This window comes from Oncorhynchus mykiss, chromosome 18 (genome assembly GCF_057628025.1).
Source record: "Oncorhynchus mykiss isolate SJ-2025 chromosome 18, ASM5762802v1, whole genome shotgun sequence".
NCBI classification, from domain to species: Eukaryota; Metazoa; Chordata; class Actinopteri; order Salmoniformes; family Salmonidae; genus Oncorhynchus; species Oncorhynchus mykiss.
The window spans coordinates 31,795,981-31,816,255 of record NC_143039.1 but is presented as its reverse complement, the minus strand read 5'-3'; the positions used below and the strand labels follow the sequence as shown (position 1 = coordinate 31,816,255).

Here is a 20,275-nt window from a genome sequence, read left to right as displayed (position 1 = left end):
CAAGCTTCCTGCCATCCAGGACCTCTATACCAGGCGGTGTCAGAGGAAGGCCCTAAAAATTGTCAGACTCCAGCCACTCTAGTCATAGATTGTTCTCTCTGCTACCACACAGCATGCGGTACCGGAACGCCAAGTCTAGGTCCAAGAAGCTTCTAAACAGCTTCTACCCCCAAGCCATAAGACTCTGGAACAGTAAATTAAATGGCTACCTATCATTTGCATTGTCATTGCCCCCCCATTGTTATTTACTGCTGCTCTTTAATTATTTGTTATTCTTATCTCAATTTGTTAGGGACTTTCTTAAAACTGCATTGTTCGTTAAGGACTTGTAAGTAAGCATTTCACTGTAAGATCTACTATACCTGTTGTATTCGGCGCATGTGACAAATACTTTTGATTTGAAGATTGACCTTCCAACAGAACAATGACCGTAAGCACACAGCCAAGACAATGCACGAGTGGCTTTGGAACAAGTCTCTGAATGTCCTTGAGTGGCCCAGCCGGAGCCCGGGCTTGAACCCGATCGAACATCTCTAGAGACCTAAAAATAGCTGTGCAGCGCCATTCCCCTTCCAACCTGACAGAGCTTGAGAGGATCTGCAGAGAAGAATGGGAGAAACTCCCCAAATACATGTGTGCCAAGCTAGTAGCATCATACCCAAGAAGACTCGAGGCTGTAATCACTGCTTTGTCATTGTGGGATATTGTGTGTATATTGAGGGGAAACAACTATTTAATCCATTTTAGAATACAGTTGTAAAGTAACAAAATGTGGAAAAAGGGAAGTGGTCTGACTACTTTCCAAATGCAAAGTATCTGGGTGGATACATGGTTCCATTGGAAATAGAATGCAGATGAGATTACAAGTCGATAGAGAATCTGAGTGATTGAGGAATAATAGCAGAGGAATGCAGCAGCCAGGGACAGACCTGGGGAGAAAATGCCCCTGCATAGAAAGACCTGGCCATCATGTCTGTTTCACTTGTAGGGGAGCAGTTTGGACAGTCAGACGGGTGAGATTAAATGCTAATATCCTGGATAAGGTGTCAGACTAGTGAAGGTCTGTGACATGACCAGACAGCATGGTCCAGAGAGACCATCCATGAGCCACCTCTTTATTCCAGACCTGTAGCCATGTTAATAAGCTAACCTGAAGTGATGAGTGAGACAAGCATGTCCATCATTCAATAGCCCCAGTATCTGTTGCAAATGTTGGATTAATGAAAATATGCACCTTGGTTTACCTCAAGCACGTCTCTGTATCGACACTGGACTAACGGGGAGGAAAAACAATATGTTCTTCCACTAAAGTACGAGCATGGGGATCTCTCAGATCTGTTTCCTCATCTGATCTCCAGGGAGAGCTAGCTGTTGACATCCACTCTTTTGTTTCAATACGAACCCCACCCCAACTCTGCATAAACAACTTCAGCAAGTTCAGGAAAAGGGCCTGCCGCCAAATTACAACAAGTGCCCCTGGGCCACGTAATATTCAAGTGAGGGAGCAAAAATGACAGAGATGGTGGAGAGGCCTAAAAGATAAGGCAGTAAATGAGTAAAGGTTAGAAAGAATGTCTTGAAGTAGATGATGGAAAGGAGGTGTGAGGTCACAGAGAAGCGAGGGAGGGTTGGTGAGAAAGGGAGGGAGGTTTAGCTGTGTGTTTTGAAGGGTACGTTACATAAGCATCCCTCTATCACTACTACCATACTCCCAACTGATATCCACAGAACACACAACAGCTGTATTGTGCTTGCATAATCACACTATTTGAATCAAACACTGTTTGGCTATGTTGTGTTGGAGCGATTTTTATTTGAACAATAAAGAGGATTTATAGAGGTCAGTTTTCTTAATGCTAGCCATGATTCATCTGGGCTGACATAACCTACTGTTCATTGAGAAAGGTTGATGGGTTGAACCTATGTAATGGAACACAGGCAGACATGCGGGTATTGCGAGAGGCTGTCTGTAGGCTCTACTCTGTATGTTATAGAGGACCACAATGGCAAGAAGTCTTTTGACTTTTTTTGTTTTATGTATCCTCTGCAATTTTAATATGGGCCTATGTACTGTATCTGTTGCCTGGTGTAATGCATTTTAAGTGATCAAATCAAATGTGCATGCACTATATTTGTCTTCTTACTCTCAGGACCTGGAGGATGGCATGCGAGTGCGTCGGCAGTCCAAGGTGTGCTGCTGGTACAGGTGCCTGGGCCTGGCTCTCATGCTGTCAGGTGTGGTGGTGGGAGGGGCCTACCTTTACAAGACCTACATACTGGTGAGGGACTGTTGGTTAGACCCCTATAATGCCATAGGCTCAACTATATACTGAACAAAAATATAAACGTAACCATTTCAATGGTTTTACTGAGTTACAGTTCATATCGGGAAATCAGTCAATTTAAATATTCATTAGGCCCTAATCTATGGATCTCACATGACTGGGCAGGGGCGCAGCCATGGGTGGGGCCAGCCAATCAGAATGAGTTTTCCCCCACAAAAGGGCTTTACTACGGACAGAAATACTCAGTTTCATCAACTGTCGGGGTGGCTGGTCTCAGACGATCCCGCAGATGAAGAAGCCAGATGTGGAGGTCCTGGGCAGGCATGGTTACGCGTGGTCTGCGGTTTTCATACCAATTAGACGTACTGCCAAATTCTCTTAAACGACGTTGGAAGCAGCTTGTGGTATAGAAATGAACATTCAATTCTCTGGCAATAGCTGTAGTGGACATTCTTGCAGTCAACATGCCAATTGTACTCTCCCTCAACTTGAGACATCTGTGGCACTGTGTTGTGACAAAACTGTACATTTTAGAGTGGCCTTTTATTGTCCCCAGCACATGCGTAATGATCATGCTGTTTAATCAGCTTCTGAATATGCCACACCTGTCAGGTGGATGGATTATCTTGGCAAAGGATTAATGCTAATAGGGATGTAAACAAATTTGTGCACACAATTTGAGAGAAATAAACTTTTTGTGTATATGGAACATTTCTGGGATCTTTTATTTCAGCTCATTAAATGTGGGACCAAGACTTAACATATTGCGTTTTTATATTTTTTGTTCAGTGTAGTTAAAGATCTCTAACCAAGGAAAGGTGACACATTTGCATATGCTGTGGGCTGGTTTCTCAGACACAGATTAAGCTTAGTCTTGGACTTTTGAATCAGCCCCTAATCAGGAGATATTTCCGGGAAACCAGCCCAGTGTGCTAGCCATCTACAGTGTTGGTAAGGTAGAGCGAGTCAGGGTGCGAGACAAGTCCTCACTGTTGTCGTCTTCCCTTGACTTCCTCAGGAGCGCAGGGTGTATTGGTGCGGGGTGGATTACCTTGAGCAGGACTACATGGTTCAGGACGAGGACGAGGTGGTCTTGCCCTCTGCGCTGAGACACATCCAGGAGAGCATCCGTGTGCTAGAGGAGGTGGAGCTAATCAACGTGCCCGTGCCCGAGTTCTCCGACAGCGACCCGGCCGACATCGTCCATGACTTCAAAAGCGTGAGAGGAGAACACTGCTACACACACACACACACACACACACACACCAGGTTTCCATCCAACCTTTTTTATGCGACTGAAGTGTATGTCGGATAGAGTCATGACAGGCCGAAACTGAACATTTGTCGGTCAACTTTCCAAATGTCGACAACCCTAAATACACTAGACAAGGTGAGCTCTTTTGTGTTAGTAAAATTAATTGTGAGAAAAGTCGGTGGAAACGCTTTTATGTGCAAATATTGATATAATAACCATCACATCGAAGTAAACTTGGGAGTCACTCGATGACATGTGCACCTCTCACTGCGACTTGTTTGGGAACCATGCAGTTTATTAGGCTACAGATGAAATCCGTTTTGAAGAACTTCGGAGTGGTGAACGTGGAAGGTAATGACCACGGTGCGCCTTTCCAATAAATATCCAGAGTCTTATTCTGGCGACATGATCAGCAAATGCTTGGCTGCCGTTTTGACAAATCAAAAATCTTGCTCTTTTGTCCATAATCTTGTCATGTAGGCTCATACTCCCATATGTATCTGAGCTGTTGGCTTGAGCGCATTTGGCAATACCAGAGTGGGCACACTGAAAATCTGATGGAAACCCATTTAACTTGTATGTTTTTATTTGGTTCATGGGAATTTAACTGCAAAAGGTATTAAGTTATCAGGCACAGCCTTTTATCCACAACAAGTCAATTTGATGAAATGCATCTCTGGTGGGGGAATGTGCATGTTGTTTTTATGTGGATTTTAGAAAATTCACATGAATCTGTTTAATTGGATGGAAACCTACACACACACACACACAGTGGTGTGAATTGTTGTTGAGAAATACTGCATATGTGACATCACAGAGCTCTGTCTATCTAGCTGCTACCATGCATTTACGGCTCAAAGAGGAAAGTCATTCCTCCAGCGTATTATCCGTCAAACTCCGATTTCTAGAAACCGGTAAGTGTTCAATACTGTGTTAATAAAACACGTGCTGAATTGAAGTTGAACGTAATCGTGTGTTGAGGTCTGAGGTTTGAATGTAAAGTACCTCCGGGTGTTTTTGTAGCGTTGGATCGAATTCCTTTCCTCCTACTCAGAGGCTGACAGCCTACCTGGACCTGAGCCTGAACAAGTGCTACGTCATCCCCCTCAACACCTCCATCGTCATGCCCCCCAAAGACTTGCTGGAGCTGCTCATCAACATCAAGGTACCGGTAACACACACATACGACTGGAGCTGTTTATGTATTTCAATAATTTTTAAAAAATCTATCAAATGTTGGAGAAAATAATGTTAATTAAGTGTGTGAGTTGCCCCCCACTGCCCCCTAGGCTGGTACCTACCTTCCCCAGTCCTACCTGGTCCATGAGCAGATGATGGTGACTGAGCGTCTGGAGAACGTTGACCAGCTGGGATACTTCATCTACAGCCTCTGCAAGGGCAGAGACACCTACAAGCTGGAACGCAGAGAGACCATACTGGGTTAGTACTGCTGACACACACACCATACTGGGTCAGTACTGGCACACACACTTTTTAAGATGTACCCCGAATAGTCATGTATTGACCATTTTGTGAATTTCCTTCGGCCCCTTGGTGGACCTGAGGACACACAGCATTATACTCTGGCCAATGAACAGGTGCCATAGCAGATGTTTTATATAGGCCTACACACCCATTTTTAATACATATTCCTTCATCTGTACCTTGCAGGCAGAGAGAAGCGTGAAGCCCTGAACTGCAGGACGATCCGTCACTTTGAGAGCAAGTTTGTGGTCGAGACAATCATCTGTGAGCCTTAAAGTGAAAGGGGACTGGCTGCTTCAGACAATCCACGTATAGTTTCACTCACTGTCTGCAGTGAGATTTTTAACCCTTCTCTCTCTCCCATATCACCCCTCATAGATCCTTTACTCTTCTGTACTGCTGGTAGTTTTGAGAGTTGTCAAATTTAAGTCCAGATGATTCCAAGTCAATACTGTTGTATAAAACTAATGAATTTTTCACTTTGTGTAAAGTACCATTTTCATTTGGGGGCAACTCTTCTCTTCAAAGAATAAGATATGTGTTCAGCTTTTCTTTACTCTGGGGTTTATTATTGTTAGTGTTTAAACGGACACTTAAGTCAGTTAATTACACTTATCAGGTATAACTAGATTGATGAAATATAAACTCAATGAGAATATGCTTACTTTAGCATAGAAAATGAATGATTTTTGTATCTGTCACAAGTACAGTGGGATGAAACGAGAGGAATCTCATACCCCACAGGTCCGTCTGAAAACAGAGCACGTGGTAACTAACATGTTAATATAGTCTGTAAAAAGGAAGATTAATACCACAATAAATCTTAATCGTTTTATTGGTTTTTGTTCTCATGGTTTTACAAATATGATATTTCTAAAGTTAAACTTTTTTTACTGTGCAACACAATGGCATTATGGACTGTTAACTTGACATCCAGAGAGATCTTGGTCTGAGGGAATAGAACACTTGTTCTTACACTTATATTCTCCATTTACACATTAAATGAATGGCTCCTCCTGGAGTAGTCAAATCCCATAACTTTATTGATCTTCAGATGTTGGGATAAAAATTGCCATGGATTTAGCTTACACTTTAGTCTTTGGATGAGGCTGGTTTAGTAGTACCTGGGGTTGCATTTAGCGTTGCACAGCATTGTGGAACATTGCAGATAGAAATGTCCTGAATAGAGCTGACATGAGTCCTTATGCTACATGTCAGAGGCATGTTTATTCTACATAACATATCTGAATATTCAAAAAGGTTGTGCTTCACTGACCTTGCCCCTAGGGTCCAGTTCTGGGGCTGCCTTGTGAAGGGCCAACTGGGTTTCAGACACCACTACATTTTACGAAAAATGGCATGCAAGAACAGACGCACTTTCAATAAAAAATAAGGATTTGACTGACAGACAAGCACAGAGCCCTCAGACACGGCCAAGCACATTGGAAATAATACTTGTACCTCAAACACTCAATGCATCGGTTTTGGTGCCGGTTTGTAATCAACGCCCGGCTTTTATGCTCATTTTAATTAGTCCTCATCCGAGGCAGTAATACAGCTTAATTTTATAATTTCAGTAACAATTATCTTACTACAAATGTATGTGCTTTCAATTCCAAACAACTCAAAGATCTACATTTTCAAACCCATCCCACTGGCTATTTTTATTGCAAATGGAAGTGATACCTTACACACACACACTTCAATATGGCACAAGCTTCCTTTATCACCTCCTATAAATGCATCATGAAACCCCACCTGTCAACGATGGTAATATGGGTGAATATTTAAAACCAAACCAATAACCACACCATATCTAAAATATTAAGACAGGAATAATATAGCAGAAAAGGAAACTAATGAATATTTTTTTTCCCAAAAACATGCAGTCTGCCACCCTTTGAGGTCCCACTACAATAATGAAATATTGAAATCGTTGATGCAAATGAGTGGCCAGAATGTTTGTCTACCTAAAAGGTGGCTTCCTGACAGTCCCTCTACCAAGACAGGCAAAATCAATCTCTTCTGTCTTGATTACAAGGTGAGGCAGTGACTTAAGACACTAATTTTGCAATTTGAGTTATCCTTTCTACTTTGGGCCAGACACCATCTCAGTGTTTCTCAAACTTGTTTTGTGCCATTGAAGCCGTCTTCAATTAGAGCTGACCAAATCAGTGTCGTCATCTCAGGGACCAAAGGTTGAGAAACAACTGCTCTACCTAACTATCCTGATACTAGAACTGGCCTGTGAAGTGAGGCAAGTGCAGTAGTGACTGAGCATGCTCTAAGCCCTAGTGTTTTAAGCTGCCCTAGCTAGCCTGGGGCCAGAACCAATTCATTAACTACTGAATCCAAACTGAAGAGAGTTTCATAGTTCTTTTCCCCCCCATTCTTACCCACCACTAATGTCTATGTTTTGTCAGGGACTGTCAAGCTTTGTTGTGTCGCCAAACTTGACATCATATAAAGTTCAAGCGCAACAGTCCATCTCATCCCACTAACCAATAGGAGCTCCTGGTTTTAAATAAAATATGAGTCTAGAAAGGCTCTGGGAATGTCAGGAGAGAAAATATTGGAAAGCATTCTCTAGTGTCTTCTCTTGGGCTGAGAGTAGAGAACTTCATCGGGATCATCTGACACCTATTTCTATCCTTAAATCAGCAGCCTTGCCCGCCGTACCATCCCTCCCTATATAATACATGGTCCAAATAAATACAACTTTAAAATAAGCGCAAACGGGCAAAAGGAAATGAGAAAAATATTTTTTTAAATCACAATAATCCTTGTGGCCTTCCTTATAATAATAGTAAAGACAAAATGAAGCCCTAATAGTACATACAAAAACCACCACCATACAGTCTCATATCATTCAAAAACACAGGGAATATCTACAAGTGGCCGTTGTACGATGTACTTCATCTGGTAGACCGGTTGAGGATAGTTGATTACTCTTCATGAACGCTCATCTCCTCCTCCTCGTCGACTTCCACAATGTGATCATGCTCTGCCTAACAAAGTCTTTGACCTTCCTATCTATACCTCTCCTCAGTCGGTGTAGTGCATGATGGACTCGACGTAGTTCCCGGGGAAGAGGCCGGTGGTGCCACTCATCGTTCCTTCGTACCAGCCGTCGTCGTTCTTCTTGATGACGTAGATGATGGCGCCCTCGTTGAAGGACAGCTCATCCTCCTTGTCCGCCGCGTAGTCGTAGATCGCCACCACTGTGCACCAATGAGAGAGGAGGATGTTAGAGGAACGAAGAGGTCAGGGGAGATGGGTAGAGGACAGGGAGATGAGGGCGAAAGACAGAGGGAAGAACAGGAGAAGTGGACAGGCCAGGGGTTAGATCAGGGTGGCAGAGAGAATCACTCGCTACCTTTCTCCATGTAGGTGCGTGGGGCCCACGGGGGGTCCTCCTCTGCGTAGGGATCACTGTACTCCACAACGGCCGACTCTTCCTCCTCCTCCTCATCATCATCCTCATAGTCCTCTGGAGGTGGAGGGGGCGGGGTGGGTTCCTCAAACACAGCTTCTTCTATGGGGGGCGGGGGAGGGGGAACGTCTGAGACTGGGGGGGGGGGTTACAACAGTCAGAAACCACCATGCCTACTTTCCACTGGTTGGTTAGTTACATGTTGACTGACACTGGCATTCCCATGCATGTGGCATAGGGCTGCAGTGGTTGTTTGGGTATCCATGCTGAAAGTGTAAAGAAAAACTGGGGGAAAGGAGAACAATTTCAACGTGCACAGATGAGAAGTTTATTTTTTATCGAAGTTGATGGGTAGTTCAGCTTTGAAGTATCGACAAAAATAGACTCACTTTGTGAGTAAAATAAACACATGCACGAGGGAGCCACTGCGAAGACGAGGCAACAAGGCAGAGGAGCTAAAAGCCACTTACTGGTCTCCTGTACCCGAGCCACAAAGCCCATCAGAGGGAGCTGGGGAGTGATCTGCATGGACGGGGGAGGGGGGGCAACAAGAGGACCTGCTACAGACACACCACACCACAGGAGAAGCGGGGAGAGCGAGAGAGGAGAAAGAAAGAGGGAAGAAAAATAGCAGCAGATTGTAATTAGGTAAGAAAGGTGAGGAAGGAAGGCAGAAAGAGAGATGTGGTGGAATTAGATCAGTAGGCAGACTAGGCATTAAAAAGGGCTAAATCAAGAGCAGGAATCCTTTCACACAAAAAAAAGACAGCGAGCTGCCGGGACCTAGGCGCTTTGTGCCTTCCCATAGGTTCACCTGTCTGCTGAAATCAAATGGCGTTTTCGTGTATGAATTTAATACTCTGAGGTTCTGAGAACTCACAAAATGACAGTTTGCTTCCACAAGATCTGAAAAATACTAGCTGACAAAAGTTAAGGTTTTTTAACCAAACTCTCAGCCAAGTAACATAAATAATTTGGGTCCGTATACATTTTGTTCCTACAAATGAGTTACAGGATGGACCAGGAGCCCAAACGCTCCAAACCAGACAGTAATATATGAAAGAAATCTCTCAAATGCAGACTCAATATCTAAACACAAAAGACAATTTGCGTTCTGGTAGGAGTGATAGTGTTGCTGGTCAGGGCTGTTACCTGGGACCTGGTTGAAGTGGGGTCCTCCATTGGGCTGGTTCAGGGCCAGGGGCATGTTGGAGTTGGGCTGGCCCGTCAATGACGCGGGCCGGCGGTACGGCAGAGACCCCCCCACCGCAGGAGGGTTCAGTGGTTGCACCGGTCGGTTCATGCTGAAGAACTGGGGGGCACCTGGGGTACAGACAGCATAGGGAACAAGAGAGATTTTGGTACGGTGTAGCTATGTTGCTGAACTTAGCACTTCTGGTTCCCGTCACATGATGCACTTAATTAATGGAATCAATTTAAGCACTTTGCTGTTTTTGGTATTCAGACATCGTCAAAGACCCTTTTCAACATCACTTACTGTAAGAACACAAGAACAATTTAACTCATGCACAAGTTGTGATGATAGCATGCAGGTGGTGACTGACAGAATTGCCCTAAGGAGGGAATGAGAGACGCCCAGAGGAAAAAGGAAAAGACAGAGTGACAGATCACAGTGAGAGGGAGGGTGATGGAGGAATTCTGATCATGCAAGGGTGGAGAATGACTGGCCCACGTGACAACATGCCTGCTGGTACACAGACAGATACAGGTCCTGGGATGATGGGAGAGATGGATGTGATCCTGGGATGATGGGAGAGATGGATGTGATGCAGGGGTGGTGATGGTGGGACACTCACCTTGTGCGGGGGTGCTGAAAGCAGCAGGGCCGGTGCTAGTGACGGCAGTGGGGAGCTGGGGTGGGGGAGGGGGCATGGGTGGACCCTCAGGAGGGGGAGTGGGGGAGGGGTTAGGAGCTAGAGAGAGTACAGGGAGGCCATCAGGTGGGACTGGAGTAGTGGTGGTAGTGGGAGGTGGCTTAGCAGGGTTGGGAAGGGCAGGGGCAGTACCTGCACCATCAGCAGGTGGGAAAGGGAGGAAGGCAGTAGAAAAAAGAGGAAAGGAAAAGGAAAGACAGGAGAAGGAGATAAAGACAGGTGCTCAGACACTATCAAGGGGGAAGGAAGGAGAGAGTTTAAAGCAGTCTGACAGACCGTATTGCTCTTTAGAGAGCTAGTAGGCGGAGCTTAGACAGTGGGCAGGGCATGGGTCCAGACCTTACCTGGGAATGCTGTGGGGGGCGGGGCAGGCGTTGGCACGGCGATAGGCAAGCCCACGGAGCCGCTGCCGCTATTCTCTCTGCTGCTGCTCCGACTGCTGCTGCTGGGGTGGCTGCCTCCACTGCTGCCACTGCTAATGATGTCACATAGCCCATCACATAACCCAATCAACACCCGCTTGCATTAAGTCATTTACCATCTAGATTAGAGGTTATATATACACTTTGTAGGGCCGGTTTCCCAGATACAGATTAAGCCTACTACTGGACTAAAAAGTAGTGTGATTTTTTTTGTCCAGAACTAGGTTTAATCTGTGGTGGAGGAAACCGGCCCTTTAGAGCCCTATTGGTATCAGAGGACCTGCAAGCACAACCTACCAAACCAGAGACTCTCCTGGCCCAAAATCCTGCCCCCCACCTACCTAGCACTGAATGGATTCAAATGAACAGCTCTGCTTTGAGATGACATGTACAGCAATAAAGAAATGAATAAAACGTCACAAATTACAACATGACATTTAGCGGTGGTCCATTAGTGAGACATGACGTGACAAAGACAGAGGCGCCACAAAGCTGGAGGCATCTGAAGAAAATCAAGGCGAGAATAAAAAGAGGAGACTGGAGACAGGGAATGAGTGAGAAACTGGATGGATGGAAGAAAGGCCCAACGCATAGATAGTTCTTTCAGCTCAACCTGTCTGTTTAATTTAAGCCAAGGTCAACCATTGCTACTATTAGTTTTAACGTCAGTTTCAAACGTAATAATGTGCTCAGAAGGAAATAGAGAAGGGACTGATGGAGAAAAGGGATCAGCTGTATTCCAAAGCCCAAGCTTCAATTCTCTGGTGGCAGATACTCTGTCATGTAGTCCTAAAGATCTTGTTCTCACTGCCTGGTAGGAGCCTCAGTGACACCCAGAGCTGCTCGTGTTTATCTCATCTGAATATCCTCTGCTGTTACGCAGGTGATAAAGAAACATATTTGAATACATGCCTATCTGAGCTGTACGTTCGTTTTGTGTGCTTGGTGTAGTGCCTATTCAAAGTGTTTCAGACCAGTTTTTTGGTGATATTATTATATTAAGTCCTGTGGGTAGGGCTGGGGGAAAAAGGAGTTTAGTAGCATGTAGCTACAGTGTCTGTAATCTATTGCAGCAGATCTTTACTACAGGGCAGTTGAATCTAAGCGTGTCTGTTCAGTGAGTCCAGGGCCGCTCGAAGTGTGTTCTAGACGTGTTTTTAGCTAGCGGTGTGCTGGGAGCATGCGGGGCGGGGTACCTGTACGTGCGGTTCCTCTGATTAACAGACGCAGTGCGTGCAGGGCTCTGCTGTGGGGGCGCCATGTTGCCATGGCGCGTCGGGCTCGAGACGTAGTCGTTAGGGACAACGGGAGGACGCACCGGCTCGAGTGTCCTATAGGGGGAGTGGCGCCTGCGAGGGGAGGGGTATGAGAGGAGTTTAACATCCACAAGTGAGGGGGGGGGGACAAGAAAAGGAGGACAAACATGGGAACCAAAATAAAAAAAAGAGAACCAGTGCAAACTCAAAATGGGGTGTAGGTGGGAAAAGGCATTAAATGCATCAGTCGTGTCCACAGCTGCTGCTGCTTCGGTTCTTACACAGCCCAACATCAACCGAGGACAGTGATGTCTATTGATGTGCTGCAGTGGAATAAAAAGCCTCAAAAGTATGGATGAGCAGCCAAGTCTTTTCTCCCCCTGTGCTTGTTTAAGGGATGGAACGTTGAGCGCTGTTGCCATGGAGAGCATGAACAGCCTGAATTAGAGTTGAGGGGGGAGGAGTCACATGACATCACACATATGGGGGCGGGTGGGGGACAAAAGCAACCAAAACACCACAGACAGAGATGCCTCCTCTACACCAGAGACTGGACTAGGGCAGTGTGTCATGGACGACTGACATGCGTCTCGTTTTAGGGGGGGACATGTTTGAAGGTTACACACACAAACACACAGCACTTAAACTTTAGAAGAGCCATAAAACACAATGTCATAAACCATTACATACATCACTGTTATGGACAGGTCTGTAGAGGGCGATACAAACTGGACAGGGACACATAACAGGACAGAGCAATAATAACAGTAGCCCATAATGTCAAGTAACAGATTTGAAGATAGCCATTCACTGGAATGACCTCACATCTGAAGAAATTAGGTATGCACATTAATTAGATCAACAAACAGAATATAATGTGCCACAGGCTAGCTTTGACCTTTCACAAAGAGGTCTGCTCCGGACCTTAACTAAATGTCACTGAAGGTCACTGCTGGGTGGTGAGGGGGTAGCCTGGTCCCTAGCCCTATAGGGACACTACAGCAATCTGTAGTACAAAGGGACACCTGGTGCCTGGATGATCAGATCTTGTCCATTGATGAACGTGTTTTAGATGTCTGATCGTGGTTGGCTGAGACTGAAAGCATGTTTTTCTCGAGGACATGAGCAGCATGGACAGGGGTTGTGGTACCTGCCACATCTACATACCCAATGGTTCCCTTCCCTGACATGGGTGGGCTGGGGGGCTTCTGTGTGGGTGGGTTGGTGCGTGGGAGACCTGCGGCTCCAGCCTTTATGTTCTGAGCACTGGCCTGTAGGACATGGTGAGAGGTTACAAAAACAACAACAGGGAAGTACTAGTCAACAGAGCAACAACATAACCTGGGATCAGACAAAACACACTCTGGTTTTACACGCATACCAACTTTGTTTTTAGAGTTTTAAATTTCGTTAGAAATCCTTACCTTAAACCTTAGCAACCACTAGGTTCATTTTAAAAAGGCAAATAAGTGATGCAAAGAGAGAGAGAGAGAGAGAGAGAAAGAGGAGGATTAGTGACTAATAGTGAGAAAATGCACAGAAACACATGTAGCAATGTTATAGGCCTACAGTCCACAGATGTTGTTAGGGAAGCAGCGAACAAGTCACACACTGTCCTAGACAAAGTGACTCACACCGGTACCACCACACCCTCGTGCTTATCCCAAGGGCCTACTACTGTCTTTGTACCAAACAAGGGGGGGGGGGTTTCCCCCCCAAAAACTTGTTGCACTAAGATCAGTGTATGTCCATGATCTTAGTGCTACAAAAAAGGTTGATGATAACTCACTCCAGTACAAAAACGAGACGTACTACTATCATCAGGAATCCAGTTGGTAACCGTCAATGCCCCACTGCTCCCTACCTTGACGCCGTGGCCCATGTCATCCAGCAGGCTGTAGTCAATTGGCTTGCGGATGTAGCGCACCGGCCTCTCTGGATTGGCCGGAGCAATGATCTTGTGCGTGCGAGAGGTGTTCTTATTGGTGGTCAGGATGCCAATCTCCCGCCTTGCCACTTTCTCTTTGTGGATGTCCACTGTCTGGGGCCGCACAAGGGGGAGAAATACAGTTAAGTCTATTTCTTGACAGACTTGAACAAAACAGCATGTTGAACTATGCTTATCGTTTCGAATCAGGTATTCTTAGGCTATATGGATGTGTGTGTATTTTGCAATGTGTGCATATATATATATATATATATATATATATATATATATATATATATATATATATATATATATATATATATATATATATATATATATATATATATATATATATATATATATATATATATATATATATATATATATATATATATATATATATATATATATACACACACACATACATACACAGTGTGTTCCACGTCCCGGCAGCAGTACCTGTGAGATGTGGTTGATGGAGGACTCCATGCGGCGGAGCTGGGAGGCCTGAATGTCAAGCATCTGCAGGACATTGTTGGCCAAGGTGTTAATCAGGTAGGCTACGCTGGCCAGGGACTGGGTGGTGTAGTTCTTAGTCTCCTCCAATGCTCTGTGCTTATCTGGTGACTAAGGAGTGAGAGTGCGAGAGAGGATAAACAGATAGACACCAGTAACAGAGAAACGAGAGTAGAGAGACAATAAGAAAACAACAAAGACAAGCAGCATAAAAAAGGAGAGCATCGACATCATATAAATAGGATCTTGCAGGGGCTGAAGGATGACTAGGCAAGCTAAGGCCATATGTTTTCAGAGGGAAACAATTTCCTGGAGATGACGCTGTCCTTGCTTTTCTGAAAAAGACTTCCCTTGTTGACAGTATGTACTGAATGACATTACTTTTCTCAAAGGTCAACCCTCGACCCTCCCCCGTCTGCCATGGATGGTGTGTTAAAGACAGACAATGCATGGCTTCTGGCATGTGTTTCTCTGCTGCTCATTAAGAAAAAAACAAGATTTCAGTCTTGGTGGTGTGGTTTGATGCGGCAGTTACTGATGTTTGCCCCCATGAGACACCATAGGAACAAAGCCAGCATTACTTCTTCAAAATAGTCAATGATTCTACGAACAAGAAATAAGTCATTAATTGACCTTTTAGTCACGCAGTTTAACATCTAGTTACGGTGTTCGGGGCAGTATTTCTTAAGTAAAAACAAAAATGCGCGACGTGTGGTCTTATGTAAACAAAATCAGATCCGCTGCACTGACGAGAAGGTCTGTCTCACTGTCTGCGGTAGGATTAGATAGAGCGCAATCACCGCAGCTGTGTATACCGGGTTAGAGAGCAAGTGAGCATTGTCGAAACTCACTTACAAAACTCATTGTGGACGAGACCGACTTTATGAACAAAATTATCCCATTTACACTTTGTAGTCAATTTTGACACTACAATAAATGTGTCTGACTAATAGATGTCACGTAGGCCGTTTTCTATCAGAGAAGTTGTTTACGTGTCAAATAACTTGTTGACCAACCAGCACCTGAATAGGACTGCACGTCACATAATTGAACGCGTTCATATATTTTTTACGTAGTTATTACACATTGGTTACACTATCACTCGTATTTCACATGTCATCGATTCGTATGCTACGATGCTGGTAAAGTTGTCTCGCGCAACTACCTGCTGTTCATAAAAAAAGCTAGCTTGCTCATGGATGCAAAACATTGTTCTTCCCCAAAAACATAGCAAAACGACAATCTGTTTCAGTCGCGATGGTTAGCTAGCTAACTAAATAGCTAGGCGTCATCATCTAAAATAACCCTAATTTATAAGACAGTTCTTATTTGATTAATGGTGGTCAGACCCATCTATGTGAAGCTAGCCACAATAGTGGACTTTGCGGTTAGCCTTCAAAGTAAAAAGTATGTAATTGACAGTGATGCAAATGCATACAAATAATAGAACTATGCCATAATTGAATAGATCAAGCTAAACGAGGTTGGAATGTTATATAAAAATTTAAAAAATACCATTTGTTAATTTAACAAGATTCTGTTGCAATCACACTGGATGTATTATACTTTAGAATTGCATTGGGGGCATACATATTTCACTTACCTATGGATTGTGGCTCAATGACATGGAGTACCAGTCTACTCCAGTGACACCCAGAGAACATTAGCATCGTAGCTCTTATTGCGGGACTCTGAAACAACTGAATTGAGCCACATTTATTGTCAAGCTATATGTATTGAACAATATTCATGAGGAAAAACAATACTGCTTGGATGTTTTGGAGTCTGATAAGTGAGGATGTTGGGGAAAAAATATATTGGGTATTGAGTAGACTGTTGTTACCCCATTTCATTGGTCCCCAATCCTTAGATAAAGCTGTACAGTGCAAAATGAATGTCAATACTAACAATAGGCTGACAAGGGAGGTGATTTCAGTCACAGTCCCGCAATAAGAGCTACAACTCTAATATTTTATTTATTTGACCTTTATTTAACTAGGCAAGTCAGTTAAGAACAAATTCTTATTTTTTGTTGTTTTCCTATTGAAATTGAACTTCAGTTCATGAAAGTAAATAGCTAGCCAGCTACTTAACCCTGTTGCCCAAAGCTAACGTTATAAGCAGCCAGCTAGCTTCATCTGACGAGTGAGGCTCGACCTGACCGGGTTATGTGTTGCGTCATGCTGATGGCAGTCAGGATTTGGCATAAGCAGCATGAGCCCATCCTGCCTGGTGTCAATGGTACAGGCGAGTGGCAGTGGTGTAGGGAATGTTTTCCTGGTACATGTTAGGTCCCTGGATACCAACCGAGCAACATTTACATTCCCCGAAGAACTCCAGCTGTTCTGGATGCAAACGGAGTCCAACCCAGTACTAGATGGGAGTACCAAATAAACTAGCAATGAAGTGTATGTGTAAGTAACCAATAAAATGAGATTTGACGGAAAAAGTTAAAAGAGAAGGATAGGTTACAACGACAACGAGCCAACTGGCAGGCTGCTACTTAATATTCTGAATAGAGTTATTTGTAACTGTTGGATTAGAAAGTGCATGCACTGCATCGGCTGCAGAGAACATGATCACACAGTCGTCCGGAATAGCATCGGACATCACACTCTCTGCAGCTGATGTGAGTAAGACCTTCAAACAGGACAACATTCAGAAGGCCGCTGGGCCAGACGGATTACCAGGACGTGTACTCCGAGCATGCACTGACCAACTGGCAAGTGTCTTCACTGACATTTTCAACCTCTCCCTGTGAGTCTAACCGTAGCACTCACGTCTGTAGCCATGAAATACTTTGAAAGGCTGGTCATGGCTCACATCAACACCATTATCCCAGAAACCCCTAGACCCACTCCAATTTGCATACCGCACCAACAAACCATCAGATGATGCAATCGCTATTGCACTCCACATTGCCCTCTCACACCTGGACAAAAGGAACACCTATGTGAAAATGCTATTCAATGACTACAGATTAGAGTTCAACACAATAGTGCCCTCAAAGCTCAATAAGCTAAGGACCCTGGGACTAAACACCTCCCTCTGCAACTGGATCCTGGACTTCCTGACGGGCTTCCCACAGGTGGTAATGGGTAGGTAACAACATCCGCCACGCTGATCCTCAACACAGGGGCCCCTCAGGGGTGCGTGCTCAGTACCCTCCTGTACTCCCTGTTCACTCATGACTGCAAGGCCAGGCATGACTCCAACACCATCATTACGTTTGCTGATGACAACAGGGGGTAGGCCTGATCACCAACAATGATGAGACAGCCTATAGGGAGGAGGTAAGAGACCTGACCGTGTGGTGCAGGGACAACAACCTCTTCCTCAATGTGATCAAGACAAAGGAGATGATTGTGGACTACAGGAAAAGGAGGACCGAGCACGCCCCCATTCTCATTGACAGGAGACTGAAAATATTTGGCATGGGTCCTCAGATCCTCAAAAGGTTTTAGAGCCGCACCATCGAGAGCATCCTGACAGGTTGCATCACTACCTGGTATGGCAACTGCTCGGCCTCCAACTGCTAGGCTCTACAGAGGGTAGTGTGTACGGCCCAGTACATTACTGGGGCCAAGCGTCCTGCCATCCAGGACCTCTATACCAGGCGGTGTCAGAGGAAGGCCCTAAAAATTGTCAGACTCCAGCCACCATAGTCATAGACTGTTCTCTCTGCTACCGCACGGCAAGCAGTACCGGAGAGCCAAGTCTAAGTCCAAGAGGCTTCTAAACAGCTTCCACCACCAAGCCATAAGACTCCTTAACAGCTAATCAAATGGCAACGTTACCATCTATGCATAGTCACTTTAATAACTCTACCTACATGTACACATTACCTCAATTATCGTGACACCGGTACCCCCTGTACATAGCCCCGTTATTGTTATTTACTGCTGCTCTTTAATTGTTAGTTATTCTTCTCTTACTCTTTTTTTTTTATTTTCTTAAAACTGCATTGTTTGTTAAGGGCTTGTAAGTAAGCATTTCACTGTAAGGTCTATCTATACCTGTTGTATTCGGGCGCATGTGGCAAATAACATTTAAATTGCAGCCTCAGTTAGCCTAGCTAGCTAACGTTAGCTAGCTTCTCACGGTTTGATGCAGTCCTAGACAGGTACTACATAATCATATTTGATGATAAATAACCTAGCTATGGCAGCTATTAGTCTACTATAGGGCGAGTCGGCTTGGATGGTTGCAGTCTCATCTCTCCCTCCTACCTCCCCAAGTCACTTGCTCAAAGTATGGCCCCTCCCCCGCCTGCTATAGCAGCACCCCTCTCCCTCTTGGCTTTATCAGCTCCAGTTAATTAAGTCGCTTAAAAACATGATTTTCTGCTGCTTCCATCACTCGGATCAGATCGGCCCTGGATTCTTCCGGTCTAAATGGAATGGGTGTATTGTCCTCGGGTCCGTCCAGAACGGGTTTCTATATTTTAAAAAATGAATTTATGCATATCAAGTCACGGTGGGAAAGTCCCAGATCCATTTCGGAACAGGCCCAACTTTTGGGACCCGTGAAGACCTCTAGTTCCAGGGCAGTGGCACTATTGACAAACGTTTCACACTCGGTGTCAGAGCCGCACTTTATATTAGAAAAAACGTACTTCATGGCATGACTAACGTTATGAACCACCAGTAGTCTATGAAACACCGATTTTCCCACTGTACAGTCAGTAGTACAAGAAGTTCGGCATTGGTGATACAGTATGTCCGATCCAATTTGCTTGTGTTGTGTGTTTTGGCACATAACACATAATAAGGCTGTAACATTAGCTAGCTAACGCTAAGTATTGGCAGGAGAAGAACGCTTACAAGTGCCACACATATTATATATTATTTTTCTTCACGACCAATGTTTACAGCCTGCTAATGTTGACACGAATTGGGAATTTCAAATCCCTACCACTGGAGAATTTGACAGTAATGGCAGCGCAGCTAACTAGAAACCGTGGCTAACGTTAGTTGGAATTAGTTAGCTATAGTCATAATTCGTTTACTTATGGCTCATTTGATTCTCTTCTGGTATCAGAACGTGTACCAACATTTTAAATCCAATTCCTTAGCTGAATACCTTGTTGTATACCCCATCACGACACAGTCAATCATGAAACCAGCTGTGCCCAGATAATGCTAGCTGAGCTAGCACGAATTATTTGGTTGGAGGTAAATAGCTAACGAAGTCAAGTTAGTAAAAATACTAACAACTAAATAAACGTTTGATAAATTACGATACATGTATGACGGTTGGAGAACAGCAACCAATGTTTTCATATTAGGAAAAACATAGCTACGTTCTGCATAAAGTAGCTAACTAAGGTTAGCTAGCTATCTATAGCCTAGCTTGGTCGCGCTAACAGGAGCACCCTTGCAGTGGAGTAGCTGCACCTCATCGGCATAACTCGTAACCATCACTTCGCCCACCGTCAAAGATGATAGTCGTAGAATATATAATTGATAATGTTATAAAGTATCATTACCTGAACATAGTTGCTTTCGCAATACTCGGCAACTCTTTCTAAATTGGTAAAACTATCTAATAATGCACTACGTCCAGCTGGAATCTCCTCTTCCAAAAGCATTTGTAACTCCGCCATTTTCACATCTTTAGCAATCAATGCATGCCAGATCGCAGCCTCTCCAACGCTCCTGCAGAAGTGGCGTTGGGCATCCCAACTATGACGGAGTGTATGACAATCTGTGACAAATTTAAGTGGATATGATACCTAGATCTTTGCTCTTTCCATTCCTTTCCAATTTACATTGTGACTGATGTAAATTATTACAAACCCC

General features: G+C 44.4%; 2 protein-coding genes across 23 annotated transcripts in view; one reads left to right on the top strand and one right to left on the bottom strand.

The window, feature by feature from the left end:
* The window catches only part of LOC110495882 (integral membrane protein 2B), a 10,311-nt gene extending 4,451 nt beyond the window's left edge, over positions 1 to 5,860 (top strand). For 3 of the 4 annotated variants that reach the window (XM_090208170.1, XM_021571393.3, XM_090208171.1), the window contains exons 3-7: positions 2,151 to 2,279; positions 3,304 to 3,504; positions 4,595 to 4,705; positions 4,830 to 4,980; positions 5,212 to 5,860. In XM_090208170.1, coding sequence (XP_090064296.1) covers positions 2,151 to 2,279; positions 3,304 to 3,504; positions 4,595 to 4,705; positions 4,830 to 4,980; positions 5,212 to 5,300 — 681 coding nt within the window. In that variant the 3' untranslated portion in view covers positions 5,301 to 5,860. Of the gene's footprint in view, positions 1 to 2,150; positions 2,280 to 3,303; positions 4,455 to 4,563; positions 4,706 to 4,829; positions 4,981 to 5,211 lie in introns of all 4 variants that reach the window. The other variant, XR_016488385.1, reaches the window with a different exon arrangement.
* LOC110495878 (abl interactor 2) lies at positions 5,843 to 20,275 on the bottom strand. Of its 19 annotated transcripts, none has more exons than XM_036952357.2 (12): positions 19,963 to 20,178; positions 14,418 to 14,585; positions 13,896 to 14,072; positions 13,456 to 13,473; positions 13,199 to 13,302; positions 11,972 to 12,124; positions 10,698 to 10,828; positions 10,276 to 10,485; positions 9,611 to 9,781; positions 8,929 to 9,018; positions 8,402 to 8,593; positions 5,843 to 8,246 (listed from the first exon to the last, which is right to left on the bottom strand). In XM_036952357.2, the coding sequence occupies exons 1-12, from the start codon at positions 20,077 to 20,079 to the stop codon at positions 8,071 to 8,073; spliced, it is 1,707 nt and encodes a 568-aa protein (XP_036808252.2). In that variant the 5' UTR covers positions 20,080 to 20,178; the 3' UTR covers positions 5,843 to 8,070. The 19 variants fall into 19 exon arrangements, with proteins under 19 accessions (XP_036808252.2, XP_090064287.1, XP_090064289.1 ...); XM_090208161.1 differs by having other exon boundaries at positions 8,929 to 9,015; positions 19,963 to 20,176; XM_090208163.1 differs by lacking the exon at positions 8,929 to 9,018 and having other exon boundaries at positions 19,963 to 20,176.